Below are 27,298 nucleotides of genomic sequence, written 5' to 3'. Positions count from 1 at the left end.
ATTTCAATTGATGCCAGATGAGGATCAGAGTGCTGATGATGCAAAAATAGAAGCTTGGTTTTGGATGCATTAAAAGTAACCAGCCCTTTCTATCCCCCATTACATCGCGTTTTCAAGATTAAATGAGAGAGAATCAAAGAGAACTTGGTCATTTACGACCTTTGAAGTGTTGCCATAGATGGTAGTGTTGCCAGCATAAATGTCTACAAAAGAAAAGGATAATAGGCATCTCCTGTCTTTGCGATAATCATTTTTTGTTCTTGTTAGCTTCTTACAGCAAGTGGCTTCACGCCTTGTTGTAAACAATTTCAAAATAAAAACAATATGACTGTCTTCGATATCCATCCACTGGACTCAGGACTCCAAGCTGGAAGTTGTATTTATTCCTGAAAATAAGAACATTGTTTTGGTATCTTACACATATTTTTATCTGTCATTGTACGTGACAATCATACATTTGTCTAATTGACCAGCATCACAGCTACTTGTACAGCATTTTTTTTTTTTTTTAGTGGTGAATGCTCTGACGAACTGCAATCATTGTGCCCCCACGACGTGAGCACCCTCGACAAAACCGACAGGCTGCTAAATCCCACCCCCACACTGTAGAGATCCCTAGATGTAAAAGATCTTTCTACTCCAATAGTTTCTTCTCCAGAACCGCTAGACTTTGGAATTCCATTCCAGGTCCCTGCTTCCCCAACAGTACTGACGTGCAGAAGTTCAAGTGTAACGTGAACCAACATCTTGCTGCCCAAATCCCTACATAGTACCCCAGTAGTTGTTGCCCCTGATAGTAGCCCCCTACACCAAAGTGGGAATAAGCCTTTTTTGGGGTGAAAATGTAAAAAAAAAAAAAAAAAAACTTCTATAGAGAAGACTTCATAAATACATTATCGAAGAAGCATCAAAGATATACACACATATGAATATAATTATCCTGAAACTTTGTAGTTCAATTAAATAAGTTGCATCCCTCTGCCTGTTTTACAAGTATTTTAATAGTAGGTGCTCTGATGAACCACAAGCCCTTGTACCCCCCTTACGTAAATACCCCTGATACACCCAACAAACAGCTAAATCCCACCCCTACACAGTAGAGATGTCAGAAAGTTTTCTACTCTAATAGTTTCTTCCCCAGATTGCTAGACTTTATAATTCCCTTCCGAGTTCCTGCTTCCCCAACTGTACTGACATGCAGAAGTTCAAGTGTAATGTAAACAGGCATCTTGCTACTCAACTCCCTACATAGTATCCCTGCAAATTAGGTCCCAGATAGTAGTCTCCTTTATCAAAGTGGACTGTGCCTTATTTGGGGTGAAAATGCAATAAAAAAAAAACTTTTTAAATTGTTAAGAGCAATAGGCATTTCCTGTCTTTATGATAATCATTTTTCGTTCTTGTTAGTTATGATCATCAAATGGCTTCACTCATCGTCTGGGGGTGATTGCCATAAAAAATAATGATGCCAAACTGTTTTCATGCTTCTTTCTTGAGTTTCTCATGGTTGATATGATTCTTATTTTCAAAATATTTGTCTACATATGATATTGTGCAATCATAAGTGATTTTTCATGCATGGATGAACATCTGGCAAACAGTTTTTTGGGGAAGAGAAAGGGAAGGATATCATCTGCTTCTTTTCTGCAATTCCATAGTGTTTTATACATGGGCCACAAACCATCATTGAATTACTGATTAACTGTTTCATGAAGAATACATAAAACTGAGAATTTTCAAAACTCGTGCAAGCGAATTCTCTTTAAACCAAGAAACATGACTTAAAACCAATTCACATGCGGTAGTTACTCTGTTTGAAAATAGAGAAATGCAAATGTTTATTAAAATGATATCATCTCAATGCTCGATGATGCCAAACTTTGAAATGTTTTGAAAAAATGCAAGGAAACCATTATTTGTTCTCTTCTGAAATTGAAGAATTTGGCAATAAATTTTTGTGGGTTTACAAATGAATGTATGAAATAATTTGATAGAATCATCCAAGATGTGACATAAGGGCTGTTAAAATATATCAATTATTATGCTTAGTTTTCACCCATATATGATATGTAAAACTGGTCGGACTCAATTCTTGGCATTGTCCGCGATGGAATATAAAAGAACAATTTAACTACAAAGAATAAAATATTTTAGGTGTTAGAGTAGGGGATCACTGTATATGGTTTTTATTTTTTGGGCTTCTACATAATTTGAACCGAACCAAACTAATTTTAGCTGAACTAAACATAAAACTTAGGTTTGGGTTAGGATGAAAAATAGAACAGTTTGGTCTTCTTATATGGTTTGCGTCCTTCCATCTAAACAGACAATGGAGATTCACACCTGAAGGTTGTCGTGTTGAGTGGTGGCAGCTGCTGCTATGATTGCGCAGACTGATGCGGGAGTGGCAGATTCTGTTGAACTTCCCGCAGGGGTACCCTTCATCAGACTCTGCCAATGCTGATGCTGCCCTCTTGTGCCTGACTCTCTTCTCCTCTCACTGTTCATTCCTTGCTCAGCCAGGCACACTTCTTGACTTTGACCCTCCAAGAGTCATGGTCTGCAGCATAGGATTCGAGGTCAGCAGGGTCGATGTTTCTGAATTTTAAGACCCTTTTGCACACATTCTTAAATCCGAGAAGTGATCTACCAGTTGGTCTGCTGACAGCTGAGAACTCGTCATACAGGATGTCTTTGTGTCTTTTGGGATTCGGCCATCCTGCATATGAATGATGTGCCCCAGCCAGCGCAGACGTCTCTGGAAGAGGAGAGCAAACATGCTTGGGAGATTTGCTTTGTTCAGAACATGGTCCTGCCATGTAATACCTAAAATCTTTTTTAGATTGTGCAGATGGAAGGCATTTAGTCTGTGTTCTTGACACGTATAGAGGGTCCATATTTCACTGCAATAGAGTAAGATGCTGCGGACAGTTTGGTCCAAAGTGTATAGAAGTACCAAAGATATTTTCAAATAAAAAACATTTTAATTATGAAAACCAGTTTGATATTTTTAATAATTAAAAAAACTGTTGACAAATTAATTCCTCCTCATATACTTTCCATTTTATGTTATGTTTTAATCTAATATATAAAAGGCTATATGCCTGCCTGTCTGTCTGTCTGTCTGTCTGTCTGTCGGTATGTCTGTGTCTCCATAATTTCAAACCCTATCTCTTCCGAAACTCAAATGATTGGATTCTTTACAGGCTGTTCTTTTAAGCCAGTTAAAATAGTATTTAAGAGGTAAAAAAGAAGTCAAAATTTAAAAAATCGTTATACATTTTGTACATTTATTTTAGATTATTTTTGCTTTTTAATCAGTTCGTATGCGTGTCACGTTGGTACAGTGGTAACGTCACCAGCTTTGAATGCTACAGTTTTGCTTTCGGTTTCAATTCTATCTGATTGCACTCAAATACTTTTTCTTTTTTAATATTTTTAAATTACAACTTTATAATAATATATACAAAATCTGCACAAATTTAAATATCATATTTAAGCGTATTTTACGACTGGGAAAAGCCCACCCCCTCCCCGCTAGTAATAATGATAAAAAATGTTTGGTTTAAATTATGTAGAAGTATTGAAGACCTTCAGTTTGACACATTTCTTAGTCTCTCATTCAATCACCCCCATCTCATTATCTCATTAAATTTTATCCCCAAGAGGCTTCTGACCTTGATAAGTGGTGACTCTTCAACAATAAATAAAGTGGCAGCATTCTGGAAAATTTCATGCTTATTCTGATTACAAAAAAGCATTCTCAACTGACGACCAAATGAGTCACATTTATGGAACAGGCAATGTAGATGTGTGTCTGTTTTTATCTGAAATCGTGAAAACTTTTCTCCATCATGCATTAACTAAATACACTTTTAGCATTTTAGCTGAAGAATATATTGGCTACTGGTAAAATAATGTCGTTTTTTTTACGTGAAGTTGAACGTCAAAAACCAACATTATGTTTGCACCAACTTAATAGTTTTGAGCGTCGTGATTCATTAGTGGATCAAAAATGCAAATTAGAATCGTCTGTTAGTGAACCACATGCAAAACTGGTTTTTGCATGAGTTATTTTTTTTTCACAGTAAAAATAAAAGTTACCATTGTGTTCGATGATTCTTTCCTGAAATTAAATAAAAGAATACACACATATAAAGAGGACAGAAGGCAATTAACACACCTAACAGGTAAAGTCAACTTTTCCTTTCTGATGCCAAGATAAGGTTAAATATTTTGATGGATTTGGAAAAGATATTCAACACTGAAATTTTAATATTATAATGTTTAATACTTAAATTTTAATACTTACATTTGAATTCTGAAATCTCAATTCTAAAATTTAAATTCTAAGATTTTAATACTAAAATTTAATTCTCAAATTTTAACACTGAAATTCTAATACTAAAATTTTAATTTTGCAATTCTAATACTAAAAATTTAATACCGAAATTTCAATACTGAACTTTTGATATTAAATTTTAAAACAGAAATTTTAATTCTCAAATTTTAATTCTGAAATTCTAACCCTAAAATTTTAATTCTGGAACTCTAATAATACAAATAAAATACAGAAATTTTATTACTAAAAATTTAATACTTAAATTGTAATTCTAAAAAAATTGCTGAAAATAAAATTAATGATTGTATTTGTTTTTTTTTTGTTTCACTTCACCTTCCTCTCACATTTTGTCTTTTTTCTTAATTATTTTATTGTAAAAATATATTTATATTTTATAAAAAATATATTCTTGGAAAGGTGAGGAGATACATAACATAAAATTGTAATTATAAAAAAAACTTAGTGTTTTTATATTTTCAGTTTTAAAAACTAATACTACTACTACTACTACTACTACTACTACTACTAATAATAATAATAATTAAAAATAATAAATAATAATAATTAAAAAATAATAATAATTAAATAATAATAATTATTAAATAATAATATTATTCTCAAAATCTCAAAGACTGGTAATATTAAAACAATAAGCCTATTTTTACTGAAATATATATGTGAATGATTTCAAAATATAAATAGATATACAAAGATTTATAAAATTAATAGCAACTTCTCTTCTAATTTCCGGAAATGATTACAAAATCCAGAACTTGGAAGAGAAGTTGCAATTACCTTTCATTTTATTTTTTATTTCGCCATTTTGAATTTTCAAGTAAAGTCACCAGAATTTAAATATTTGTATTAATAAATTGTATTAATTTTGATATACATTACTAAAAAAATATTCTGATTTAGTATTTTATTAATTTATTATTTATAATTAATCTATATATATATATATATATATATATATATATATATATATATATATATATATATATACTTAGATAATATTACTAATTGTAATATATTTATCCCAATTTTTATTATTTTTAATTGTATTCTGATATATTGAAATGAGATTACATAATTTTTTTTATATTTTATCCGAAAATTCTAAAGTAATTTTATATTAATATTATTTAATTTTGATTGTTATTGACAAATATTTTATTTCAATCTATCATATATTCGTTAATTAATTTGTATATTTTGTTAAATTTTTGTATGATTTTATTTTAATTTATAGTCATTAATAAAAAAAATTAATTTTTATTTTAATTTATAATCTTTTCAGCTTAATATGTAATTTTATTTATCAACTATTTTATTTTTTATTTATTTTATATATCTATTTATTCCAATTAACTTTTTTTTTCTGTAATTGTTATATTTAAATATTCTTCAATCAAGTATTAATAATCATTTCCCAAACTAGTTAAATCGTTTAGTACATTTCTTTTTATCAAAAAAGAAATTTAACTTGAAAAAATCCTATTTCCACTTGTATTTGTGTTTAAAGGTACACTAATCATATAATGATTTATCATTTCAATTAATTGAACGAGTATTTAAAATAATATTTGATGATTTAATTCTTATTTTTCTTTTCTTATGTTATTATAACAATAATATTTCATATTCTTCTACCCTCTCATTTATCATTTTTTTTATTCAAAATTTTAATCAAAACTCATATTTAAATGTTTCAATTAGACTAAGTTAGAATATTTCAAGCTTCACACCCTCGATTCTGTATGTTAATTTATAGTTTAATATATTTTCACCTATAATTCCAAAATTAAATTATTAACGTCTAAGAAGTATGGAGTGCTTTGCTTGAAGTATTGTTAAATAAAAAAATATTTTTGAAGGTTTACAATGCATGGATTTGTACCTTATGAGCAGATAAATAAATAAATGAATAATAAATAATTTTAAAAAATTATTTCATCATATAATCATACACTAATCATATAATAATTTATTATTTCAATTAATTGAACGAGTATTTAAATAATATTTAATGATTTAATTCTTATTTTGTATTTTGCTTTTATTATTTTAGGATTGTCAATAATTTTTTATATTTTCCTACCCTCTCATTTACCATTTTTTAAACGTCAAATATTACAATTAGTCTAACAGTTAGAATATTTCAAGCCCAAACCCTCAATTCCATATGTTAATTTTATAGTTTAATATATTTAAACCTAGAATTCCAAAATAAAATTATTAACGTTTAATTAATGTAGAAAAAAAAATTTTACTACTCTATTTCATGTTCAGATTTAATCCATAGATATATTTAATTATAACCAATGATTTTATATCTATTTATCTATTATCACATTTGGTTTATTTATTTGGATCAACACAACGATCGTATAATACTTATTAATGTGATGTGACGCATGAAAAAAAATAAAAAATGGACAAACGAAAGAAGGTCTTGAAATACAAATTAGTAAAACTGATTTAGTGCTTGAGATAAGTTTTTGATATTTCGAGAATATAACTTCTTTTACAAAAACAAAGGGACCAAAAAATGTTAAATATATGCAAAATATCATTAGTTTGGTATTCTAATTGTGTTATTTGTGTGTGATTTTACTTTATCTATTAACATCACCATATTTACTTTTATTTATTTTTTTTTTTTTATTTGTTAATTTATTATCTGGTTTTATTTTAGAGTGTTTTAATCCGGGCAATAGAAGCATTAACAGTGCTGGTGAATGGTGCTGTCATGGAAACAGAGCTTGATATTGACATTTAACTATTAAAATTTCTAGATTGTGTTTTGATTTGTGTTGCTATAAATCTGCTGATCTTATGTTTCATACATTCAGGATGAAACTATAAAATTGTCGACCTAGAAAAGACAACATGACTTCATTTCCGTTTGATGAAAACAGGTTTTTTTTTTTTGTTGCAGACCATCTACACGTTGGTCAGTTGTATACAAATCCCAAGAGCAATAAGAGCCTTTTATCATGCCTGAAAGTGACATAATGAGTGAGATCAGAGATGTGCCGCTGTACAACTCATGCTCTCTACTGATCCAAGTTATGACAACAGGACCATTGCCAGCACCCTCAAAATGCAAATCTGGATAGTCCAATGCACAGATCAACAAAGTTTCCAGTCACAGTTATGGTCTTTGGTGTGGTTTCAAGTGAAGGCCACATCATGCCACCTCACATTTTCGAAGTTGGCTCGAAAGTCAACACCAAAGTGTAGCTGGATGTGCTGAAGAGTGTGGTGATTCCCAGATGCAATCAGGTGGTTGCTGACAGACTCTGGGTGTGGATGCAGGACTCTGCGCTGGTCCACAAGTCCAAAGGCTCTCAGGTTTGGCTTTAAAAGGAGTGCTACGACTTTGTATCCTTCTCTCACTTGCCCCCCCCCCCCTTCTCTCCTGACCTGAACCCGCTAGACTACTTTGTTTAGTCATATGTCAAGAACATCACCAACAAGACCTCCAAAAATACAAAAGCCAGTCTGATTGCTGCTATCTGCCGAGTATTTGCTGGTGCTTGTGGAAAAGGCATGCTTCCAGTTCCAGGCCTGTATCGAGGTGGTGATTGAGGCTGAAGGTGGCTACATTGAATAGATGTCAGCTCTACTACATAATCAAGTTACCTGAATTGATTTTTTTCAGTAAGAGTTTTAAAATAAAGCTGTAGTGTTGTTTTCTCTAGGACGACAAATGATAGTATGATTCCAATACTTTTTCAGATTCCAATACAATTACCAATTCCGTACTAAATGCCCGATTTTGAAGCAAATACCGATTCTGATTCTTTATAAATCTCTAAATATTTAACTATAGAGTTGTTATTTTTTCCTGATTTCAGATGATGTAAACTCTGGCCATGTATATATCTGTATTTGTATGTACATCAATTAATATTTTCAAAATTATTTCATTTTCTTTGGAGCATTTTAAGAGGCATTTTATGAACAAAATATCCCATTTAAATATTCATTTTTGTTCAGATTTGCATTAAATTTGAATTACATCCATTTGACACTAATCAAGATTTCCGTCAATTTCTTATCAAAACCACTTAAGCTTATTAAATTTCTAGAATCAAAATCATCTATTAGATTTTCACCAAAATTGGAATAAGAATTCTAGACATAAGGTTTAATATCTGTATATATTGATTTTAATTTTTGTAAGGGAACATAAAATTGATGCAAAACTATTCTACAGTGATTATTCTTGACTCCCATATAGAAGAGAAAATGTGCTTAAAAACTAATAGAAGCTTGTTTGAACGCAATCTCACACACACAAACACACACACACACACGGTATATATTTTAATCTATGCATATTTCATTTCATATTTATTATTATATATATTCTCTAACATTGCTCGATCAATTTTAATTTATGCAGATTTTGTATTTATTATTATATTATCTATTGATTATTATATTGCACTCAATATATAGTAGCGATGTTAAAAAACAAATATGACTCGGGTGTCATCAGCTAGAATCGAAAGCAAAACATTTAGCTCTCCAGTGTTATTCTCTGCCATACAGTCTAACGACACATAGATATCAAAACTTAAAAAATTAACGCAGTTTAACATATAAATGTATATTTGAGCATGCATAGAGAACAACCGTAGGTGGACTTATGCTTGGCAAGTTCCAGTTTTTTAATTTTGACCTCTTAGCAGTTATTTATACTGGCTAAGAACTAGATCGATTTTGTTCCACAGGTTCAAATCTTCTGTATACCAAGTTACAAGTCTGTAGACCCAAAATTGACAGAGCAGTTTGGTAGAGATTATTCCATGCACACACACACACACAAAGTTATTTACATGCACACACACACACACACATATATATATATATATATATATACATAGATAGATATAGATATATAATGATTATTTTTTAAAAATACATACATATATGTTTCAGCTTCATTAAGAATCATCAGTGTGGTTATATACAATTGTTCAGATTGTCACATGATTTGAACCTCGAACCCTACTCGGACGACTAACTGTCAAGCTAAAACACACTAATTAATATGCACACTGTAAAAGCCTTATTAAATGAAAAAGAGAAATAATCTTATTTATCTTTAAATTTTCCAAATAAAAGATTATAGCAATTTTACCAATATTCCAAACATTTTCTAAATATGATGTCGCTCTATTAAAATAAAATTAAAAAATAATGTTAATTAAATTTAATTTTAAAATTTGAATTATATTTATCAAATTGAAAATTGGAAAAATCGAATTGTTTATTTCAAAATCAAATGTATTTTCAGAGATTTTAATATACAGGGTGTTTCAAAAATCTTGGGACATAACGATTTTTAATAACTAGTAATGTTCCCAAGACTTTTGAAACACCCTGTATATTGAAACAAATTTTTACTGATGGTTGATGTTTTAAAATACGGTGGACCACAATTGCTAAAATAAAATGAATTTATCTTCGTTAGTTCAAAATAAATTGTGTTTTATGAAATGTTTGTTCATGTGAAAAAAGTTCAAAGTTGGTTAAAAAAAAACAATGAATGCTTTTACAGTTGAACTTTATCGTCTTTTTGATGCAATTGTAAATAAGCATTGATTATTCACATAGGATAGACCCATCCAGGAGCAGGTATTTTTCTCGTTCCATATACGCTTTGAAATTCCTTTTTTTTTGTTGCAATAGAGTTCACAGCTAGAATACATTTAAATACTTCAGTCTCCAGATACTCATCGTGAACCTATGACACATGTGTAAGTAATGATACTTTTTGGATGACACATTTTATACTTTGAAAAAAAAAAAAAAAGAAAAAGTCAACTTGTTACATCATGCCATACGAAACAAAATAAAAGTTTATCAAATCGCAAAGTTTGAGCACACTAACAAAAAATAGTATTTCATCTAAATCATGGTAAAAACTACATATGCTTTTAAAGGCACTAAAAGTATAGTTTTTTCAATATATATATAATATAAAGCTGAATGTCTGTGTGTGTGTGTGTGTGTGTGTGTGTGTGTGTGTGTGTGTGTGTGTGTGTTTGCGTGTGTGTGTTTGTGCGTGTGTGTGTTTGCGTGTGTGTGTTTGTGTGTGTGTGTTTGTGCGTGTGTGTGTGTTTGTGTGTGTGTGTGTGTGTGTGTGTGTGTTCGTGTGTGTGTGTGTGTTCGTGTGTGTGTGTGTTTGTGTGTGTGTGTGTGTTTGTGTGTTTGCGTGTGTGTGTGTGTGTGTGTTTGTGTGTTTGCGTGTGTGTGTGTGTGTGTTTGTGTGTGTGTGTCTGGTCACGAATAGGCTCCTATATGGTTGACTATTTTAAAAAACTGATTACATATAATGATAGATGTATAGAGACACAGGAATGGGTATATTTGATCTGGCAGAACGGTGGTTCATTAAAATTGTGGGGTTTGCGTACGCGCCTGGTCTACAAAGTATGGAAATAAAAAACATTAAAAATAAAAAAAAAACGTTTACAAGTGTTTTTGATATAGCTGTACCTAAGAATACTTTGATAAGTATGTTTTAACTTAAATAGGAATGGTATAATAAAATTGTGGGGTCTGCGTTCGCGCCTGGCCTCCATAGAATGGAAATAGGCACAAACTTTAATAAAGACTTTTCATATCTATCTCCGTAAGTATACTTTGGTAATTATGTTTCAGTTTGAAGAAATATGGTATAATAAAATTATGGGGTGTTCGTTTGTACCTAACCTCCATAGAATGGAAATATGTCACAAAGTTTAACAAGGTTTTTAATATAGATCCGCAGAATATTGTGATAAGTGTTTCAGTGTGAACAGGTATGGTATAATAAATTATGGGGTTTATCTATTTTATTTTTACTTTCATCATATTTTGCTTTGGTTTTGATATCCCCAAATTCGAAGATATCTCTTTACAACCCTTCCTTTTCATAACCTATCATACTTTCATATATCAGAGTCCATTTTCTGTAGGCTGTTTTTGAACCCAGTCAACGACGGGTACTTTTGCTAGTATATATATATATATATATATATATATATATATATATATATATCATAATTTAAGAATTTAAAATTTGTTATTTGTAAAAAGTTAAATTTCAAATATAGAAATTTTATTGTATGCTAAACAAAGAATATAGTAAAATATATTTCCTTAACCCATGAGTTTTCAATGTTTATACATCTTGCAGGAAAATATTAGCAAATATTATAAAAGGTTTGCATCTAATTTCCTAAAGGTAATAAACATAGAAAATTAAATTAAATTAAAGCTACATAGAATAAGGGAATTTGGATATTGATGTAGCAAAAAAAAAAAAAAAAAGGAAAAAAAAAAAAAAAGAAAAGTATATTGAACTTCAAATCGAAAGTGCATGCTAAATCTAAGGCAATATATTTTACTGTATTCTTGCATACAATAAAATTTCTAATAATCACTGGATTTGCACACCAGTAGATTTATTGTATTTTATTATTCTGAATAATTATATATATATATATATATATATATATATATATATATATATATATATATATATATCCTGCCAATCTCTTCAGACAATCTAAGCCAAACCAGGAAGAGATCGCCAGGATAATATTATTGTCCTGTCTATTGGAACAACTTGTAATGATTAAAGCAAAATCCCCGAGGTTGAAATAACAAAAACATATTTAGCTCTACCGACGTATTGAGCACTTTCCCCCCCCCCGTTTTTTAATCAAATATTACTCCTTATATATATATATATATATATATATATATATATATGTATGTATATAGGGTGACCCCCAAAAAAACAAAGGACATTCAATTGTTTTTCTGAGCATTTTACAGTCAACAGAGAAAAAAAGGCCAAAGACCCTAGTGTTTTGATGTGATGTTTTGAATATAATAAACTAGTTATGACCAAAGTTTTATTTCATTCGGACAGAACACTAAGAAACGGGACTTAATTAGAGTTGGGTCCCGTTTTTTTTTGGTCACCCTGTATATATACTTCATTTAGTCACATAAATTAATATACAAAGCTATAGATTTATGTGTAAATTTTCAGTACTTCAATAGTGCTCAATACATAGGTAGGTAATAATATATATGGCAATTAAGCTACACAGAATATTCAGCATTTCATTCTCGTAAATTCGTCAGGCTTATGTGAAAAGTTGTGGTTTGTGAGCATTTTTATATGCTATTGAATTTTCTAGTTAGCCAATCAACTTCCTAGTTGCTGCTGTGCCTATCCTAATCAGCCAATGGGTGGGCACTTACAGAACAAAGGAATAGTTGACCTCAGGTTCACCCCTTTCCTTTGTGTGTTTTGTGGGAAGGGCAGATATCCTTTGTTGTAGTAAGCTGACCTACTTTCAATCAAGTAATTACTTCACTCTAATAGTTAGATATGTTATTTTGTGTTTTAGTCCATATTTCAGATATTATGCTAGTTTATATATGTATTTATTTCTTCTTATTATTATTCATTTATGAATGTGAATGCTTATTTTATTTTTGTTTTATTTATTTATTTATTCTATTTATTTTCTATTGTTATTGTCAATTTTCAGATTATTTTGTATCGCTATCCTAGAGTAAAGTTTATCCTGTGCACACAGTTATTTGCTATTTCTCTCCTACAGTTTAATAGATGTTGAGGTTCTTTACAAAATGGGATAGCAAATTTTTCATGTCTGAGAGGATTGTCTTATTTAAACACTTGCCAATCTATGTGATGATAATCTCAAGTTGCCCCCTACTTAACATAATTTAAAGAGTAATGACGTCATAACCCGAAGTTACCGCACCTACTCTAGTAAACAGGAGGAGATAATATCTGGGAGGATTGTCTCATTTAAAAACTTACCAATCCATGTGAGGATAATTTCATGTTGTTCCCCACTATACACTATAATGTGAAGAGGAGTGACGTCATCACCAGAAGGTACCTCCCTTCCTTAACCCCCCCCCCTACTCGGAGGAAATAATATCTGGGGAATTGTCTTATTTAAACACTCACCAATCCATGTGATGATAATCTCAAGTTGTCCTTCACTTTACACCATAATGTGAAGACGAATGACGTCATCACCGGAAAGCACACCCTGCCTATCACCCCCTCTACACTCATGGATAGGAGGAGATAATATCTGGGAGGATTGCCTCATTTATACACTCACCAATTTATGTGATGATAATCTCAAGTTGCCCTCCACTTTACACCATATTTAAAAGGGATGACGTCATCACCAGAAGGTACCTCCCTGCTTATCACACCCTTACATGAATAAAGAGGAGGAGATAATATCTGGGAGGATTGTCTCATTTAAACACTCACCAATCCATGTGAGGATAATCTTTACACCATAATTTGAAGAGGAATGACGTCATCACCGGAAGAAACCCACTTCCTGTCACCCCCAACCCATTCAAATAAACACAAGAAGATAATGTCTGAGAAGATGGTCTCATTAAAACCTTCACCAATCATTGTAAAGATAATCTCAAGTTTTTTCCCCACTCTACACCATAATTTGAAGAGGAATGATGTTATTACTGGAAGGTACCCCCAGCCGATCACCCCACCCTTACTCGAATAAAGAGGAGGAGATACTGTCTGGGAAGATTGTCTCATTTAAACACTCACCAATCCATGTGAGGATAATCTCAAATTATCCCCCACTTGTACACCATCTATAAGAGAAATGACATCATTACTGGACAGTACCCCCCTGCCTACCCACCTCCTCCTACACAAATAAAAAGGGGGAGATAATGTCTTGGTGGATTGTCTTATTTAAACACTCACCAATCCATGTGATGATAATCTCAAGTTGTCCTTCACTTTACACTATAATTTGAAGTGAAATGATGTCATTACTGGAAGTTACTCCCGATCTGCCTTTCATTTCTCCCTACTTGAATAATAAATTATCAAAACTGTCGGCAATGCATGCAATGATAATTTCACGTCGTGCCCACCCACACCATAATGTAAAAAGAAATGTTGCTGTATGACTCTGCAGTTTTTCCTGATTACTACATAAATACAAAGGCTTAATAGTAAACAATGTGTATGAATGAATTGAATTCGCGTCTAGGCACAAATACAAACATGGTGGCTTGTTTGAATGAATAATTTGCATGTCAATTTGCTGATATCTGTACGCGTTATCCATGCATGTAAACAAAGATGTTACTCACTATAAACCATTTTTGCTGCATGAATATTATTTTCTGAGAATTTCAGTGTTATGTGACCAGTAGTTTAAGAGTTTACCTGTTAGATATTTACACACACACATAAATCTACTGTTTTATTTATATAGATTTATATTTTAGTATTATGCAGGCATTTTTCTTTAAATTTATTATCACTATCTATCCTTGATCATATATAGATCTTGGTTTGATCCACATACTATTTTTACTAATAAGTCATCATTTATCAAGGCTAAAAAACACTGGAGGATAAGAGTTAGTAAGGCAAATGATAAGTAAGAAAGGATCGTTGTAAGTATTTTAAATTATTTTAAATTGTTGTGTTATGAAAATAAAATAATGCTGCCATATTTAGGCACAGAGTGGGCGAAATCGTATATAGTGGTTGAAATTTGTTGTGAAGTTTGGTAAGGTAGAACCATAGATTGGAGTTCAGTCGAGCACTTGCAGTTTATAAGGTTTTGAGTCTAGTTTGAAAATATCAGCGTGAAAGCATTTGTTACGGTTTTGAATATTTTTGAGATGAGAATTAATATTATTTTAATTCTTGGGACTACTGTTTTCATCTTCAGTGTCATTTTCGCAATGTTTTTCAGGTATATCCCATCGAACCTTACAGTAAAACTGAATTTTGAACGGGACCCTTTATTTGATCCACAGTGATAGCATGTTCTTGTTCTGTAAGCCATGAAATTATAAGCAATTTGCAATTGTAATTTGCATCGCACCACTGAGGAGTGAACCTTTTACAACTGAATTTTACCAAGTACTCTCTCCACTGCACCATGGGTCCTTGCAGATAGATAAACCTGAAGAAGGTCGGAGGTTACATCAACCGAAACATTGTAAAAATAACCCTCAAGATCAGAATAGTAGTTTGAAGAATTGAAATAATATGGACGAGAAAGATATAAAAAACCAAGGAAATACTTACTGCTTGAATTCATATCGTCTGATTGTGGCACTGCTGTTCTTTGTTGTCGCATTCCATTGTGAGATGCACCAGGAGGCCGATTTGTTTTCTTTCGGCTTTCATCATATTCATTGTATAAGATCGGAGCTGAAGAATTTGAGAACAAACATGAGAAGGAAATAATTCAGATGGTTGTGTTTTTATAACTTTTAGGTTGGAGAAAACATTTGAGCAATGTGTTTGAATAATGGATTATCATGTAAGACTTTATTCAGAGACAACAATTTTTAAAAATCAAGACCATTATTGTCTACGAACTTCTACCAATGACCAGATTTAATCAAAGTACCATTCTTTACACTTTAAATCGAAAAATTCTATATAGTTTTCTTCAACTTCATTAAAAGACTTAAATACGTGACTTTTCATCACGTATTACAATAATTGAAAGAGATTGTAGTCAGATGGAGCAACGTTTGGAGCATAAGGTGGAATCGGCAGAATTTCCAGATTGTTCAATCCTTCCTTCTTGTTGCTGGTTTTTATAATGTTATATGACTTTGCATGGAGAGTTACTGATTTGAGTTTTTTGATGAAGTTGAAGAAGCTTGCCAAGAAATGTTACTGAAAAAGTCATGAGAAGTCATTAATTTATGAAAAAAAAAAATCATGTAAATTCTCATCCAAAATTCACAAATAAAACTGAAAGAACATTTCTAAAAGAAAACTCACAAAAATTCCAAAACCAAAAGGTACCAGAAAAAAAGATGAACAAAAATGTATCTAATAAATATATCTTCTTGAATTCAGTATAAAATATTTTAATATATTAATACGTTAAATTTAAAAAATACAGTCCATTTTTTCTCATCAGAATTTTGGTGTACTGGAAATGGAATTATTTATCTTTTTGGTACTTATGCAGAATAAGGACTGTTATCGTTGGAATTGTCTGTGCATTTACAAAAAATGCTGTAATCTGACGTAAGACACTGATCAGTCAATCACAACGCACGGCAATGGAAGAAAAAATAGATGAATAAATAAAATACTAATATTTTCACACAAACACACACATACATACATCTACTGTTATATTTATATAGACTAGTGGGATTTGTAGAAATTCCATAGCGAACTCATTCATATGCAATAAATCGATGTTGGGATTCTGTAGATGTTCAGCGTAAATGGAGACGATCTGATATTATTGTAGCTCTTTTGTTAAAACGTATTTATTTAAGCTAACAGGGATGCCTGGGTCGTAAAGTATGCTTAAATATGATATTTTAATTCTTGCAGATTTCATATTATAAAGTTAATGTTATGAAAAAATATATGTATATATATATATATACACTCCAGCTGTTTGAAACATGGTTCTGTTCATTTGGATTTTTCGTCTGATTCTATGTATTTTTGATTGTAAATAATGTGTGAAGTTCGTCATCTTTGTCTGCCTTCAGGACATGAGTTTTTATGTACAAACATTTTATTTAAAAAAAAAAAAAAAAAACTCCAGCCGTTTGAAACATGGTTCTGTTCATTTGGATTTTTCGTCCGATTCTATGTATTTTTTTTTTTTTTGTCAAACTCATTGAATTTTACCCATCACCTTCATCCTGATCATTGATATGACTTTTGGAACTGATATGACTTTTGGAACGCTCCTTCATGAGTATTTTACATGTATGTGCATGTGTACATGTGTGTATTCATATGTAAGTACATGCTTATGTGTGCCTCTGCGTGTATGTTTGCATATGTGTGTACATGCATGTGTTTATTTCCATGTGTATGTGGGGTGGAGAGGGCTCTCGTAAGCCGTGGTGAAAGCAACCCCTCTAAGAGAAGCAAATCTGATTTAAAAAACCATAAAGCGAGAGACCAGTACCTGCATTAAGCTGGTCTGCAGTTTAACTTGCTGGCTATCTTGCTTTTGGCTGTTGCTTGACCTCAACATTTTGAACCGAGAGAGAGATACAAAGCTAAATCTCTGTAACATCATCTTTGTATAAATACTCCCTCAGGCATTTGTCTATAAAATAGTCCTATAGCAATGGAAAAGTTGTGACGCGTGAAGGCTTGAAATACTGGAAGCATGTAATAATTGATCTGCTATCATTATATGTATTCGTGTGTGTGTGTGTGTGTGTATGTATGTATGTGTGTATGTATGTATATGTGTACGTATGTTTATATATGTACTTGTGTATGTATATGTATATATATCTATGTGTATATGTATGTATATATGTATATATATATGTTTGTTTGTGTATGTATATGTATCTATGCATCTGTGTATATTTGTGTATAAATGGATAGATATGTATGTATATGTATGTGTATGTATATGTGCATATGTGTACATATTTGTATGTGTATATGTATGTATATGTGTGTTTGTATTTGTATATGTGTGTGTATATATGTGTATGTATTTGAGTATGTATGCATGTGTGTATGTATATGTATTATGTATTGTATATCTATGTATATATGTGTCTATGTATATGGATATATGTGTGTGTGTATGTGTGTGTATGCGTGTACGTATATATATGTATATATAGCAATGACCGTCTTCAGTGTCACGTCTGCTTGAGTGTGTGAATTCGCCGGTACCACTAAAAAAATAAAATAAAATAAAAAGTCATGTTAGGGCTCATGTATTCATATGTAAGTACATGCTTATAATGTGTCTGAGGGAGTGGCACTCGTCTGACAAGACGTTGCAATCATCATATATATACACACACACACACACATACACACACACATATATATATATATAAGAGAAAGAAAAGTAAAAATTGTAAGTTGAACTTTACCATCAAAATTTATAGTTCGACTGAATACTCTAAAAAACAATTGACAAAATCCTTATTCTATGGAGTTTCAAAGAATGCTATTCTTCTCATCAGAAGACAAAAAGAAATCAGCAAATTATATTTGTAGCAGTGCTAGAATTTGCTGTTTATAACATTAAGTGAAACCGCAATTTATTATAGTCAGAAATTGCCAAGAAAAACAAGTGAAAAAATGTTTGATATGTAAAAACATAAAAACAAAAAAAGCACATAATATATAATTTGCTGATTTCTTTCTGTCCTCTGATGAGAAGAATAGCAAGAATAGCATTCTTTGAAACTCCATAGAATAAAGACTGCAAATTGTTTTTTTTGAGTATTCAGTCGAACAATAAATTTTGATTGTAAAGTTCAACTTACAGTTTCAATTTTCTTTCTCTTATAATAAGCTCTACTCTCTATTGCGTATTGAGCTTTTTTATTCGATTGAGATTAAATTTTCTATTTATACTATTGCTATTATATTTATATTAGTTTGAAGTTTATCATTGCGTATATCAGATAAACACTACATCCTTTAGATTTCATTAATATATATATATATATATATATATATATATTTAAATATGTTTTAACTCTTTTTCAAGATGTTTTTCAAGATGTTTTATTAATCATTTGTTCATATTATAAGTTCTATTTCCTTTTCGGTTTTATATGATGAAAATAATGGAAATAGTATTCCGACAAAATAGAGAAAGTAAAAAGGAACAAACCGTATTATGTGTTCATCAACGTTTCGTTTTTATTTCGAGACTTCCTTTGGATGAATTTCATGAGTTTCATCCAGAGGAAGTCTCGAAATAAAGACAAAACGTTGATGAACACATAATACGGTTTGTTCCTTTTTATTTTCTCTCTCTCTCTCTCTCTCTTTATATATATATATATATATATATATATATATACATATATATTAGATGAATGAAAATTAAAACTGTAAGTTGAAATTTACAATTAAAATTTATTGTTCGACTTAATATTCTAAAACACAATTTACAAAGTCCTTGTTACGCGGAGTTTCAAGGAATTCTGTTCTTACTAATCTCCTCATCAGAGGACAGTGTAAATTGTTTTTGGAGTATTCAGTCGAACAATACATTTTGATTGTAAAGTTCAACTTACAGTTTTAATTTTCTTTCTCTTATAATAAGCTCTACTCTCTATTACGTATTGAGCTTTTTTATTCGGTTGGAATTAAATTTTCTATTTATAAATACGGGTATTTGAAGTTTATTTATAAATACGGGTATTTGAAGTTTACCATTGCGTATATCAGGTAAACACTACATCCTTTTGATTTCATTGCTATATATATATATATATATATATATATATATAATTTGAGTGCCATAAGTTATTATAATCAAAACCAAAACTTATGAAGAATTCTTAGTAAAATCATTTATTAGAAGAGACTCAGATGTAAGCATGACACATAAAATAACACACAAGCTATCGTATTAATATATAGATTATACATCAAGATAATGATTTTTGTGAAACATTTGTATTTAAATCTTTCAAATTGACCCAATAAAAATATCATAATATTTTTTTGCTCCCTCAAAACCATTCGCATGGTAAATGTTAAACCTCTCTATAAACTATCTCAATCAGTTTTTGTAAGCTTGATTTGTGCTAATATCCAAGAATTATTTCAACATATGCAAAATAAGTTGTTTTTTATTTATAATAACCATGGTTCCATGCACTCACGTGATCGTCAGAAATTGTAGTGGGTGGAATGATAAAATTGTCGCCCCAAAGAAAACAACACTGCAGTTTTATTTTAAAACTTTTATTGAAAAACTCAATCCAGGTAACTTAATTATCTAGTAGAGCTGACATCTATTTAATGTAGCTGCCTTCAGCCTCAATAAATGCCTCGATATGAGTCCAGAGCTGGAGATGCCTTTTCCACAAGCATCATCGGGAACTTAGCGATTACTGAGGAGATGGCAATGCTCAGGCTGGTTTTGATGTTGTGAGAGGTCATGTTGGTTATGTTCTCGACATATGACAAAACAAAGTAGTCCAGCAGGTTCAGGTTAAGAGAAGGGGGAAGGACAATGAGAGAAAGGTACAAAGTCATAGCAATCCATCTGAAGCCAAGCCTGGGTTTATTTGGACTTGTGGGCTGGCACCAGGTCCTGCTGCCACAACCAGGGTCTGCCAGTGGCCACCTGGTTGACGAAATCTGAAGAACACATCCAGTTACACTTTGGTGTTGACTTTCAAGCCGACTTCAAAGATGTGAGGGGGTATGATGTGGCCTTCACATGAAACCACACCAAAGATCATAACCATGGCCAGAAATTTTGTTTTAGTCATCCTGGACACATCCTTATTATTCATGTCAATCCAGTGATGCATTTTAAGGATGCTGGCAATGATCCTGTTGTTATAACTTGGATAAGTAGAGAGCATGAGTTGTACAGTGGCACATCTCCAATCTTGTTTGTTGAACATTGTGTCACTTTCAGACATAATAGAAGGCTCTTGGGATTTGTACACAACTGACCAACTAGTAGATAGTCTGCAACAAAAACAGAAAACGTGTTCTTATCAAACGGAAATGGAATCATGTCATCTTTTCTATTGCGACAAATTTATCGTTCCACCCTGTAATTTCTGAATTTGGAGTTGAATTCATGATCTGTTATCATTCTCTGTTTTTTTTAACATACAAAATATTTCCGCCATAACTATAAAATGCCGTAAAAAAAAAAAACCTACCTGGTCTGATATGTCCTGTGCAATTATTGTTAATGAAATCACTGATGTCTTCCTGGATGTCACATAACTCTAACTGTTTGCGTATATTTTCATAGGCCTTTAAGAACAAAAGAAGGAAACACAAGCATTAGTAGATAACATATCGATGAATGCCATTTTGAAATAATCATTTTGGTTGAAATCCATTTATGAGTTTCTGGGTCTACAGCAGATGCCTTTTATATATATATATATATATATATATATATATATATATATATATATATATAGCACAATCATGTTGACACACCAATTCACCGATGAGCCTGGCCAGTACCAGATGGGTGACCTTTTGGGAAGGCTAGAAATTGTATGTACCATGTCGAGTCATAAAAAATTCTAGGTTGGTATCTGGGGGCGCATGAATTCACTCGGAGAGATGAATCTCCAGTCTTCGTTAAGACATGCATCTAGGAGAAGGAAAACTCTAATGTAAAAACCTGTGGTCAACTGTATGCTCTGTCTTGTGGCAGTCATTTGCACTGAGGAAGATTAACAGTAATTTCAAAAGCGTGATTGGTTCTACACAAAGCCTTCACCACTATAAACAAATCATCTGTGTGGATTTCCGAACAAATCGAAATTGATGGAGAGTTCCTTTTATATATATATATATATATATATATATAATCATTTTCACAGTTAAGCAACGTCGCAGCTCAACTGTTTAGCTGTGACATTGCTTGACTGTGAAAATAATTATATCATCTCTTATGTTCTGAATATATATATATATATATATATATACTTTCACAAAACCTCTGGTCTTGCTGGAGGGGAGACTAAAACTTGCTTCTATGGTTTTAAATAATTTGAAATAACAGCAAGGGGTTACTTCATTCAAAATATTTTTCATATGTTATATCTCCCCTTTTTTGGAAATAAGGTACGATTATGAATATCTTCAGCATCAAATAATCCTTATACAGTGTGAAATTTATTTTATGTATGAAACCAAGGCCAGGCCACTAATATATATATATATATATATATATATATATATATATATATATATATATATATATATATATATATATATTTTTATTTACCCTAAACATAGCATATTGCCATTGCCACTGAGATGTAAAGAGGCTACTGTGAATTAAGAGCCTTATCCATAGGGACAGTATATAATACCTACATTTTTTCCCTATCTTACGCACGTTTAGTAACATGTAATGAAAAATATTGTCTTTAGTATATTTTGTTGCTCTTCAGAGACAATCAAATATTAATAAAAAAAAAAATAGGCAAAATATGAAAAATATTGACACATTGAAACAGAACAAAAAGGGAGAAAAGTGATAAAGAAAGATGAGAAGAATGCAAGGCAGAAACATGAAAAACTCACTTGAAAAATGGCAGAGAACCCCCCCCCCCGACCCCCGCAAAAAAAATCTGACACCATGTTGGAAGATTCTCAAACCATTTTAGATTTAACCAGCAGAACCAAGATCGTCAGTTTTTTTTATTCCATACTCAAAAGTGGATGAATGTTGACAATTGTATAATAAAGAAAAGAATATAGCCATTCACCGAAATATAAAATTAAAAAAAAACTACATATAATTGTGAACTGATGCTCTCCTTGGTCATTGGGATGCAACCAACCAGTATATATGTTCTGAAGCTGTAAACGTAACTTCATTTTGTTTATTACTTGAAATGATTTGCACGATATTATACATTAAAACATATATATATATATATATATATATATATATATATATATATATATATATATATCACTTTTGAAGAACACCGAATGTAGTGTCATAGTTAATTGCTGAGGGTTTAGAGGTTTTTTTATCTATAGTTTAAACATAAACCATTAAAAATAAACTTTCGAAAAGAAAACCAAAATACACTTCTAAAATATATTTCTCCTAAGCATAAATTAGATAAAAGGGATAAATAAGGGGTGGGGCAGAAAAAAAAAAACCCTATCAAGACGTCTTTCAGCCAACCCTTTTCAAGATTAACGTTGGCAACGGGGGAAAAAACATCGTTTAAGAACGTGGTCAAAAGACCATAAATTAATAGCGATGGGGGGGGGGAGAAATTGTATAGGGAATAGGAGAAAAATTATATGTATGGAGAGATGAAAAGGAAACAAATCAAAATTATATGTTCATCAACGTTTCATTTTCATTTCAAGACTTCCTCAGGATGATTGATTTGAAGAAATAAAATATCAGTACAATATTTGAAAATATATTTGTTGTGTTTTTAATATCTTATGTATATATTTCAAATATTGCAATTATCTTTTGTAATATTATTTCCATAATTTTCACGATATAAACACCTGAAAGAAAATGTATGTTCAATGCCAGGTTGGTTAACTAGTTGTATAATGAAGTCACAGATATATATTGGATAAACTAATCATAGTTACCTTGTCGTCTTCAACACAGGCTTGAGATCTTGCGTTGCACACAATCCATAATAATTCTCGTTCAAAATGTATTCTCTCCTCTTCATCTCTTTGGAAAGTCTGTGAAAATTACAATCAAATTTTATAATAGACGTTCAAAACTAAAATCTTTGAAAATAATTATTAATTAAAGTTTGATCGTGCGTAAATAACTTGACGTTACGTAAAAAATTGAATATCAAACACAGCAGCAAGTCCTAGGAACATGTTTATCAGAAAGAACAGTTGGAAATAAGTCATACACCATGATGGTGCAGTTCCTACAGGTACGTAACTAGAAAACAGAGCCATAAAACCTAACATAGTGATATGGGGCAAGAAGGAGAAAGAAGCAACCTTAGTAGAAGTTAGTGTCCCCCAATAATGCTGGGTTAAAAAGAGCTGAAAGGTAAAAGATAACGAAATACTAAAGTTTTATGTCTGATATGAAAAGAAACAGGAATCTTACAAAGATCTCTACCATTCCAGTTATTTTAGGAGCAATTGGACTCATGAAAAAGAATTTCAAAAACTATCTTGCAAATATACTCGGTGAACCAAGTGCAAGAGGGATTTAAACAATAGCACTTAAAGAGATGGTCAGAATCTTAAAAAGATCCCTCAATTGAAATATCTGAGGAATCAGATGAATCTTTGACATTTGATAGGATGCCCCATCCCCAGCTTGAAAAAAAAAACAGATTTCAAATTATAACAGAAATGTTATTTTAAAAAAATGTATTTTATGTTTATTGTAATCAAATGATGGTTTCTCTCCATTCATCATCAAATTGTATGAATCCGAAGATTCTATTATTAGCATTGGTTTCCTCAATGTTTTTCTAGTCAGGATTCTTTCTAGAAATACATTGGGGGATTACAGGAGGGATCACGTGAAGGTTGACAACATCTTAAGTGAAAGTGATTTTTGTGGAACAAACTGGATTCGAACCTGGGACACCGAGGTCGTCAGTCCGTGTCGTTAACCACTTGACCACTGTCAACTCCCTTCTCCCTACACAGTCGGGGTGAAAAAGCCGGAGGATAAAGCAACAGCGTACAAATTCTTGCCTTACACTGAAAAGCCAGAATAACAGTCACCAGACCATTTCCTGTCCGACACCGAAGCACCAGTCTCTTCATTTTGTTGGTGGTATTAACCCTGAAGGGTCGACTCCTCATCAAGAGAGAAAAGGTATATATCTGATGTCGTTGATAAGTTATTGTAAAGAGAAAAAAATACAAAAAAAAAAAAAACAAAGTTTTCTTTGATTAATTGTTTTAACAAAGAAAGTTTCAGAAAAAAAAAATGATGTCAATCATTTCATTGTTTCAATTGTGTGTAAGGTTATTTGGATTTCTAAATTTTTAAATGAAGCTTACAAAATAATGTTTTCAAATATGCGACCAAGTTTCTCTATTCAAATATATAAAAATATACACAATACCTATTAATAGAAAACCCAGAAATTTTAGCATGTATAATGTAACTTAATTGATTTATACTTGTATATTTCATTGTTTGAAATAGAAAACAGTTGTTCATGACAAAAGCATTATCTCTACTTATATATAAAAGGCACTTTGTGTGTGTGTGTGTGTGTGTGTGTGTGTGTGTGTGTGTGTGTGTGTGTGTGTGTGTGTAGTGTGTGAGCAGTGCGTGTGTGCATAGTGTGTGTGTGTGAGAAAGAGAGAGAGTTCTCTATGGAATTCAAAACGGCTGAGTTGAGTTTTTGGAACTTTATGTGCCTGGGAGTGTTCTCAGATAAGTTTTGTATCAGATCCCCCCCTCTCCAGATAATTATCCAAAAATCAATAATCAAAAAAAATCTCATTAAACAAGGAACAGTCCGATTTTGAATAACGTTAATACTTTTATAGAGTCTAACATCACAAAGCAAAAGTGCCTGTCATAAAAACTCACCAGTAGATTCCTTGATATGACAGGGGCACATTCAAAATGAATGTTTCTGTTTAGAGCACAACTGCAACATGATATTTGATTTTTACATTTTAAACTTTAATTAAAGCCATTATATAAAAATAATTTTATAAAATCAACAGTGGGTTCTCTATAATCCAATGTAAACTACAACATAGTGTGCACTAAGTCACTGTGGGGAGGCAAGTGAAGCTTCCTCCAAGTGTACCACAGTGGGTCCCTGACTAGAGCAGGCAATCAATCGATTTGATTGAAAAATGAGCTATTTCGCTGATTTTGATGACAATAAAAGTATTGGAAGTATGGAGCATTTGTTGATCCCAATTCAATCCCGGGCAACGTTAGGTTCCTCACTAGTTAAAACTTAAATAAAAGAACACAAGCAAGATATTGTTCTAAGCTTAACAGTTTTAAGCATTTTATGTATTTGTGTTTTCTCCTGTGTAATTGAAGGTTATGTCACAGTAACTTCCCAAACGGTAAAATCGATTCCATTTAAGAGCAATGTCCTTCAGTGCATTAGCCTTTCCAAAATCTTGTTACCTTGCCCCGTGATTTTCTCTCGTTATTTGGTTAATGTTGTTGAATGTTTGGATGCACATCGTATTTCTAGACATCTCCTGATTCATTATTTTTTGTAAATTCCTGTTTTCTTGTGGGGTACCTCAGAGTTATCTTTTTTAAGGAGTTGATTATTTTTTTAGAAGCAACAAAAAGACAATTTATTCTTTGATTCTTACCACACAAACGTTAGTCATTTCTTTTTCCCATTGCTTGCGTTGTTCTTCAAGTTGATCGATACTTGTCTTGTACGAACAGTCTGGAAAATTAAAGACAAAACCCAATTAATCAATGACGTATTGAACTCGGAATTTGTTTGAATTGTTTGAGTTAATTGTTTATTAATATATAATGTGATATTGTTTGGTTTATATTTAACTAGCAGGTCACCTGCCATTGCCTGGTCATAAAATATGCATAAATATTATATTTTAATTTATACAGAAACTGAGACATGTGCATGCAAGTATTATGTTTTTTTTTTTTAAAAAAAAACATTCAGTTCTTGTGAGTAAAAAAAAAAAAAAAATACTCGAGCTGAGATCAAAACCAAAATCTAAAGACAGCGCGACAATACGATAGCAATTAGACCAGCATGACACAATCTTTAAAAATGTTTTTCAAACATAAGTAATCTGTAATGTGAACCAATGTGCACATTCGTGAAACAGTTAGCAAAATTTGATGACTCCCACGTACCAATTTTTCAATTTTGACCCCTCAGCAGCCGTTTTTTCCAGATTAAAACAGATTGAAAAGTTTGTCCACATCCAATATACCAAATTTCAAGTCTGTAGATCCAAAATTTGTTGAGTATATAGGTTGAGAAGTCTCCTCACAGACAAATTCTCACTTTTATAGATATGTGGATTACATATTTGATTGTTTAAGTTAAAAGTTATGTCTAAAGATGATTTCTTTTAGATTTATTTTTATTTCTATTAGTGTTGGGACGATTAATCAGAATTGGAATCGGAAATTGGAACTTTGAGGAATTGGAATCGGCAGCGGAAAAAAATTGTGCCTATTTTCTGATGGCAAAAACGATTCCTTTAACTGTGTTTTTTTATGGATTTTGTTTAATACAAATTCTTTCACTGTTAGCAGTAATGATAAAATAATAAACTTTAAACTAATAGTAAAACTAAAATCCATAGATCACCCCTTCCCACAAGTGAATTTTTACGTTTGAGAAAATATAAGTGCATTTAAAATGCGTTTCTACAGTGACTGGGAAAAAAAATCAACTTTATAG

At 31.4% G+C, this 27,298-nt stretch overlaps 1 protein-coding gene across 2 annotated transcripts in view; it reads right to left on the bottom strand.

The window, feature by feature from the left end:
- LOC145245745 (proline-serine-threonine phosphatase-interacting protein 1-like) overlaps positions 1-27,298 on the bottom strand; it is a 204,257-nt gene that overhangs the window by 8,387 nt on the left and 168,572 nt on the right. Inside the window, exons 8-12 of one of the 2 annotated variants that reach the window (XM_080107343.1) lie at positions 26,223-26,302; positions 23,523-23,621; positions 21,086-21,182; positions 15,498-15,623; positions 4,105-4,126 (exon numbers count right to left, since the gene is read on the bottom strand). In XM_080107343.1, the coding sequence (XP_079963469.1) occupies positions 4,105-4,126; positions 15,498-15,623; positions 21,086-21,182; positions 23,523-23,621; positions 26,223-26,302 (424 nt within the window). The remainder of the gene's footprint in view (positions 1-4,104; positions 4,127-15,497; positions 15,624-21,085; positions 21,183-23,522; positions 23,622-26,222; positions 26,303-27,298) is intronic. The other variant, XM_080107344.1, reaches the window with a different exon arrangement.

This window comes from Euprymna scolopes, chromosome 23, assembly GCF_053919585.1.
Source record: "Euprymna scolopes isolate OS-2025 chromosome 23, ASM5391958v1, whole genome shotgun sequence".
Taxonomy (NCBI): domain Eukaryota; kingdom Metazoa; phylum Mollusca; class Cephalopoda; order Sepiida; family Sepiolidae; genus Euprymna; species Euprymna scolopes.
This window is presented reverse-complemented; position numbering and strand designations above follow the sequence as displayed.